Source organism: Macaca mulatta, chromosome 14 (assembly GCF_049350105.2).
Source record: "Macaca mulatta isolate MMU2019108-1 chromosome 14, T2T-MMU8v2.0, whole genome shotgun sequence".
Classification (NCBI taxonomy): Eukaryota; Metazoa; Chordata; class Mammalia; order Primates; family Cercopithecidae; genus Macaca; species Macaca mulatta.
Window position 1 is genome coordinate 90,475,310 of NC_133419.1, and position 7,809 is coordinate 90,483,118.

Here is a 7,809-nt window from a genome sequence, read left to right on the forward strand (position 1 = left end):
GGTGTACACCCACATTGAGGGCTGCTGTTCCCCACTCAGATCACCAACTCACATGTCTCCCTGGAAACACCTTCACAGACTCCCCCAGAAATAATGCTTCACCAATTCTCCATATATTACTTAATCCAGTCAAGTCAACACCTAAAATTAACAATAATGCCGTAGTAATATAATTGTACATATTTCAGTTTAAAAAAAAACTGACAATATTTGAGTTCATAGTTTGAGTAGCCCAAGGAGGAAGTTAATTTAAGCCACAAGAAAAATAACTCAATATCTTTCATTATTTATTTTCTCTCCTAGTGAACATAGACTGGTTTAGTTGTTGTCTTTTTATTCATCTGGTAGGTTGGTTGGTTTTGGGGTTGCTTTTGTTTCAAAGAGCCGGGCTTCTGGGTCCCTCTTTCTGAAAATATGCCATAGAGCCCTCTGACCATCTTCTCGTGTTTTCTTACCCAGTGTAGGTTTTCTACTCCTCTCCGATAGTCATTCAGTAGTTACTTGAAAGAGGAATAGGGACAAACATGATTTATTATAGACCGCTTAAGACTAAAACCCAAGTTTCGTATCAATCCCAGGGAATATGTTATTGAATAGATTTGCATCATGTTATGGGCAGGAACTAGGAGTAGAAGAGGTTGTGAGTCATCTAGTCAGTGGTGTCTGCTCTAAAGCCTGAAGACTCTCCTTGTGTATTAATTTTTCATTTTTGTTGCAGAGGAAATAGTTTGTTTCACTTTAATGAGCACTGTTGAGAAGAAAATATACCTATCACATATCACCTCATGTTGATAGATTTTCACCAACCCAGACCCCAAAATGACATGCTGCTCTTTCTTCCTCAGAAACATGAATTCTAGAATCTTGCAAGTCTTCCAGCAGGAACTCACCTGCCCCATCTGCATGAACTACTTCATAGACCCAGTCACCATAGATTGTGGGCACAGCTTTTGCAGGCCCTGTTTCTACCTCATCTGGCAAGACATCACGGTTCTTCCTCAGTGTTCTAAATGCAAAAAGACAACATGGCAGAGAAACCTCAGAACTAACATTCGCTTGAAGAATATGGCTTCCATTGCCAGAAAAGCCAGTCTCAGGCAATTCCTTACCTCTGAGGAGCAGATATGTGGGACTCACAGAGAGGTAAAGAAGATGTTCTGTGAAGCGGACAAGAGCCTGCTGTGTTTGCTATGCTCCAACTCTCAGGAGCACCGAGACCACAAACACTGTCCCATTGAGTGGGCTGCTGAGGAACACCGGGTAAGTGATGCCTCTGAACATCGATTTCTATAAAGGACACAGGAAATTCTTGTAAGTCTATTTCCTTGGAGATTGGATGATGCCATCTCTGTGTCCCTTTAAGCATGTCTGTTATGAGCTTCCTTGGCTTCACGCCTGTCACATTTGACAAACATTTGGAGAAACAAAGCAAACTATTTTCTATGGACCAATTTGTCTCTCATTTGGGGTCCTTCGTATATTAGAGAGTGAATGGTTCTTTAGTGTCTTCACTTGTGCTTCAATTCATGGCTCTTTTGCAGGAGAAGCTCCTGAAGAAAATGCTGTCTTTATGGGAAAAAGCTTGTGAAAATCACAGAAACCTGAACATGGAAACCACCAGAACCAGATGCTGGAAGGTTAGTACCATGTTACTCTACCTTCTTCAGTAACTTATGGTGAACAAATGGGTGACTCTTAAAATAGGAACTTGATCTCAATCCATAATATTTCTGGAATTCAATAAAAAAGGAAAAAACACTTGAGAAAAAATACCCTAATTTTTTATATAAGATAGTGTGACTCTTTGGTAGGATTTCTAACCAGACGACAGATGTTACCCAAGCATGCTCATCTGTCTCCATACAAACCTATAGAAATACACCAGCAAATACAAGAAACTGGACCATTTCACAGCATTCTCAAGGGGCTGCCTGGATAACTTCTGGGCACAAGCGTTATTTGGCCATCATGGAAATTTCAAGTGAACCTTCTAAGGCTGAGTCAGCATGAATTTGAATCCAGGTGGGCAAACATATTTGAAATGTGAGTTAAATATCAGGCAGAAGGAGCAAGAGTGCAAATTTAGAGGAAGCATGAAATTAAGTATCAGAACTAATTAATATTGAATAAGTCATAACACATAATGGAAAAAGTGGTGAGAAATGTACACTCATGTCTTGGGGACACAAATATGTGAGAAATATGGGAACTAGTATTTAATATAAGGAGAACTTTAAGGACTTGAGAAGAATTCTAGAAATGATTTTCTCTTTGTGGCTGTTTATCTTGAGGGTATGATATCTAATATTAATTCATTAATTCATTCTAATATAAATTCATTGAAAAATATTTTATGAATACCTAGTAATATGTCAAATATCAACTTAGAAAATTAAGTAGTAAAAAAGAAAGAAAACACAAAAATCTTGCAATTGAAATGAGAGAAGCAAATGGTCACCATGCAGATATGTGAAGTACATGATGTGTTAGAGTGTAGTAGTGTCTTTGGAGAATAATCAAGCAGGAAAGTAGAAAAGGAGCACAGAGGTTAGGGACTGGGGATGAGGGTTTGGGTTTTAATTAGTGTGGTCAGAAAAAAGGCTCATGGAAAAATTCACACCGAAGCAAAATATCGAGCAACAGGAAATATATATCCTCCTGTTTGCCTTCCCCTTCCTCATAAATATAGGAATATATAGGTGTATCTGGCTGTGGGTGTGTATATATATATATGTGGATATATGTGAGGAATATATATCTACACACACAGATACACATAGATATTCCTCATATATCCATATATAGCTATATATAAGAAATATATATATGAGTACATATATGACAAATATGTATATATATGAAAATAATTCTAGATATAGGAAACAGCATGTGCAGTAATATTTCATTTCCATTTATTTGGGGGGTTGAGGAACCACAAAGGAGTCCATGTTGCTGACTAGGGTGAGTTTGGAAGAGAATAAATGAAACTTTCTTAGACTATGTGATGCTGGGTGAAATGCATTGAGTTGACAATGCTAGTCTGTGGTCATTTCATAATTTCTCATATAATGGGTTTACGTAAATTGCCCCAATTCTCCAAAATAGAAAGAATGGTTTCCTATCTAGCCAATATTGCTCGATAGTTTAATTCTTAAGCAAGAACTGTGTTTTCTTTCTATAAATGTGTGTTGGAAGAGAGAAACCCATTTTTATATAACTCTTAGAAAACATTTTACCATTAATCAAGTAAATGTAACTGGGCAGAAACACCTATGTTGATATTAATGCAGAAAAAAGGAGAAGAATAAAATGTTGTGGAATCTGAGAATTGACAAGACTGAGGGTTAAAATATTGGATGTTCAGAATGCTAAGAGGAATCAGTGAAATTCAAGAGAAGATGGATACAACATTTCTGTTTTGACTCTTGTCACTGCAGGATTATGTGAGTTTAAGGAGAGAAGCAATCAGAGCTGAATATCAGAAGATGCCTGCATTTCTCCATGACGAAGAGCAACATCACTTGGAGAGGCTGCAAAAGGAGGGCGAGGACATTTTTCAGCAACTCAATGAAAGCAAAGCCAGAATGGAACATTCGAGGGAGCTTTTAAGAGGAATGTATGAGGATCTGAAGGAAATGTGCCATAAAGCAGATGTGGAGCTACTCCAGGTATGGACTGACCACGGGGTATCAGGATGTAGAACCTTCACATACATGGGTGTTCTTCCTCTCTCCTGAAATCCAACCCCACTTTACTTCCATGATTTGTTTCTAAAAACACGTTTCTATAACTAATGCTACTCAGTTGGGAGGTTATAGCCTTTCCTATGGATTCTACCAACCGAAGGTCCCTCCTACTTTATCCACCAGCAACGAAACTTTGTGGAATGACCAAGGTAACAGCCCCAAGAAATATTTCCCATCAAAAGTCAATGATATATTTAGGATTTTTGAAAGTGGATAAAATGAGAAGTGATTCATTTGCACTTAGGTTAATTTGGAGACACGGCATGATGGAGAAGTTGGGGAATCTAGGATCACATTAATATTATTTGGGATGCACTCATTTTGGTAACAGGGCTTAGGGAAGATGACTGAGTAGCTTCTTTCTGGTTACAGCACAGCACACTCTGTGGGCCTCCTCTTCCTTCACTTGGAAAGAGAATGTCTTCAAGACTGAGACTTTATCAGAACATTAATTCATGACATATGATAGACTGGGATTTTCATGAGAAAAGAAACAAAAAGTGCTTTCCAGGAGGGAAAATTGGAGGAAAATAATATCTCAGAAACTGCCTCCAAATCTCATAGTGAACTTAGTGGAAATTGCATCATGTGGAAAGCACTAAGCCTTTCTTTTTCTTTTTTTTTCTTATAGGCTTTTGGAGACATATTACACAGGTGAGTGCATACCAAGAATTTAGCAGATGCTCTTTCAGTTTCCACAAATATCAAGCAGGAACTTTGACACTGAAGGCATAATTGATTCAGATATTGATGTTACCTTGTGCTGGTTGCACTTTCTCCATCCCCCACCGTATGTTGTCTTCTCTTTTATGCTATACTCAGTGATTTTATTAGGCAGTCCAATGAAAGTTCTGCAAAACCAAAAAAACAAACAAACAAACAAATAAAATAAAAAAGAAAGAAAAATATGAAAGAGGAATAAAAAAGTGAGCATCTTTATTCCTAATTTCCTTTTTATTGCTCAAAAACCTGCATATTTGAATGAGAAAATGTTACATTTACTACATGGCTACAAAGTCAACCAGGGGAAGCCAGAGAGAAGAAGGGAAAGTATTTTTGCAGTGAAAAGTGTTGATGATTTCCAGTTTATATTTAAATATATAATTCTGAAAAATAGATGAGACGAACTATTTGGAATGTTTGAACTGTGTAGGCCTCCAGAGAACCTCAGTTATAAAAGGCAGATCTCCTGCCTGGAGCATATTTCAACACCCTGGCCTTGAGAAGGAAGCAACAGATGCAACAGTCTTAAAAATAACCCCACCTTTCCAAATGGTGATATCAGGAAATTCTGGTGAAGTCTGGAACCCAGAATTTTATTTTTGAATATTCTCTTGGTCTTAAGATTAATGATCCTTACTAATTTGGAGCAATAAGAAGAAAGATCCAAATGAATTCTCACTCAGACAGACTTTTCTAACATGCTTGAAAATCAGGAACTGTGAATAAGAATGAATCTTAAACAGAAAATGATAATTTTGGTATTAGCAAATTGTGGATTAAAGGGATTCTCATGAAATGTCTTTTAAGTAAAAGTAGTGATTTTTATGTACTTTTTGGCTGTAGATGTGGTAACTGCATCTTTCTCCTTGCAGGTATGAGTCCCTGCTGCTGCAAGTGCCCGAGCCTGCGAATCCAGAGCTCAGTGCAGGGCCCATCACTGGACTGCTGGACAGGCTCAATGGTTTCAGAGGTGAGTGTCAGCCCATTGGCAGAATTCCCACAGTGTATCACTTCTTGTTAGAATCACGGGGGTAATATTTTACCCTTCATCAAATCGTTATTTCATTTCAGAAGGAAGTGAGCGGTATGACTATGCAACCATATTATATCTGTGTTTCTATTTATAGTTCAGTTTATAATATGAAGAGTAAAACATAGTGAAAAACAAATATGTTCTGGGCTCACATGGATAGAGCTATATTTTGGGTAAATGGAATGACATAAGAAATAAAAAATTGAATAAATGGAACAATGCTCAGAAGGAAGCTTAATAATCCAAAGTTACATAAAAATTTTACATTTCTTTACTGTATTTCACTTGCATTGTTAAAAAACAGTTTTTTGGGGAATAGAGTTCACAGCAGTTTGTTGGAGTATTTGTATTTTCTTGCAGTAGATGTGTATTATTGATATAACATAAAAATTCGACTTAATATGTAAAAAGAAAGAAGAAATTATTCTGTAAATAGGAAGTAAAAATAGAAATGATAATTTCAGTTCAGTTACACCATGAAGATCTACATGTAAAATCTAAAATTCAGTTTCAATCTAGAGCTAGCAGGGAAGTCCACAGAGTGACTGGTGAAATATTTTGCAAAAATCTGCCTTAAGTTACCACTTATAATGTGAACATATGGACTTTTATCCAGTTATCTAGAGCAGTGCTTGAATAAGCTAAAATCTTCCCATTCTTGTCAAAAGTATATCACTAGTATTTAAGAACAAGAAATATTTTAATAATGACCTTGATAGCTAAAGGGCATTCAGGGCATATAACATTTCTCTTTTACATTGGAAACTGGATTAAAACAGGCTGGTTTTATATTCAACTCTCAATTTTTGAGTTTTCAATACATTCTCAATGTCTGTTTTTAGGATGTTGTTTTTCCTATAGAGAATATTAATCATCCTTATACTTGATTAAATGTTGTAATCAAAATTCTCCTGTCCTTGTAACTTCAAATTTCTTGGTAGAACAAATTTTCCCTCAAGAATTCTAATTTCTATTATTTACATGTAGCTATACTTTTTTTGTTATTTTTGCAGTTGATTTTACTCTGCAGCCTGAAAGAGCCAATAGTCATATCTTCCTGTATGGAGATTTGAGAAGCATGAATGTTGGATGTGACCCTCAAGATGATCCCCATATCACTGCAAAATCTGAATGTTTTCTTGTATGGGGTGCTAAGACTTTCACATCTGGCAAATATTATTGGGAGGTTCATGTGGGGGACTCTTGGAATTGGGCTTTTGGTGTCTGTAACAATTATTGGAAAGAAAAGACACAGAATGATAAGATAGATGGAGGGGAGGGACTCTTTCTTCTTGGATGTGTTAAGGAGGATGCTCACAGCAGTCTCTTTACCACCTCCCCACTTGTGGTGCAATATGTTCCAAGACCTACCAGTCGGGTAGGATTATTCCTGGATTGTGAAGGTAGAACCATGAGCTTTGTTGATGTTGATCAAAATGCCCTGATATACACCATCCCTAATTGCTCCTTCTCACCTCCTCTCAGGCCTGTCTTTTGCTGTAGTCACTTCTGATGAGAGATAAGTCAGAAGTGTGTCTACATGCTGTGGGAATCCATTTATCACAGAAAGCCCTCTTTTTTCACACCTCATCAAACAGGACAAACAAGTTATATTTAATGTCTTTAGTTGCGTTCTAATGTCATCAAATTTCATTGATAGTGCTTCTATTAAATATGGTGAAAACATTAAAACTATGTGTATTGGTTCTTTGTTTAATCGTTTTTGAAAAATCATTACCCATGATATATGGAATAGAATATATTCTCTGGTTTTTCATTATTTCTGAATGTCACAAAGTGAAATAATAGATGACAGAGTTGTCAAAACGAAGTTAAAATCAAGGGAACAAAGTAGGGATCTTGGGCTTCATGAAAAAACTTGGAGGCAAAAGACTCAATGGTAACCTGGCAATATTTTCTGTCTCTTCATCTAACAGTATTATACTTATCCATGTGTTTTATTTATGAATCTATACTTTGAGGTCATCTTATTTGACCTCCTATGCTGTGCTTATCTTTCTAAATCTCATCTTAAATACAAATGCTCATGCATTATTAGAGTGTTTTCCTGCAGTGAAATTTATAAGGTGATCAGGACAATGCTGGATCAATTAAATATTCAAATGGACATAACTGAATACTGACCCCTACCTCAAACCATACACAATTCATTTACACATGGATTCACGTTCTGAAGGTGAAGGGAACACAATAAAATATTCTCACAGAGAAAGATTTCCTAACCAAGACAAAAATGTAACAATTAAGAAGGAAAATTTAGTTTATATCAAAAGTGATGACTTCTAT

General features: G+C 36.4%; 1 protein-coding gene across 2 annotated transcripts; it reads left to right on the top strand.

Moving 5' to 3' along the window:
- Positions 1-849: 849 nt before the first annotated feature.
- Positions 850-7,188, top strand: LOC706505 (tripartite motif-containing protein 51). Of its 2 annotated transcripts, XM_028833673.2 has the most exons (6): positions 850-1,260; positions 1,542-1,637; positions 3,438-3,668; positions 4,378-4,400; positions 5,342-5,439; positions 6,516-7,188. In XM_028833673.2, the coding sequence occupies exons 1-6, from the start codon at positions 850-852 to the stop codon at positions 7,013-7,015; spliced, it is 1,359 nt and encodes a 452-aa protein (XP_028689506.2). In that variant the 3' UTR covers positions 7,016-7,188. The 2 variants fall into 2 exon arrangements, with proteins under 2 accessions (XP_028689506.2, XP_077820906.1); XM_077964780.1 differs by lacking the exon at positions 3,438-3,668.
- Positions 7,189-7,809: the final 621 nt, after the last annotated feature.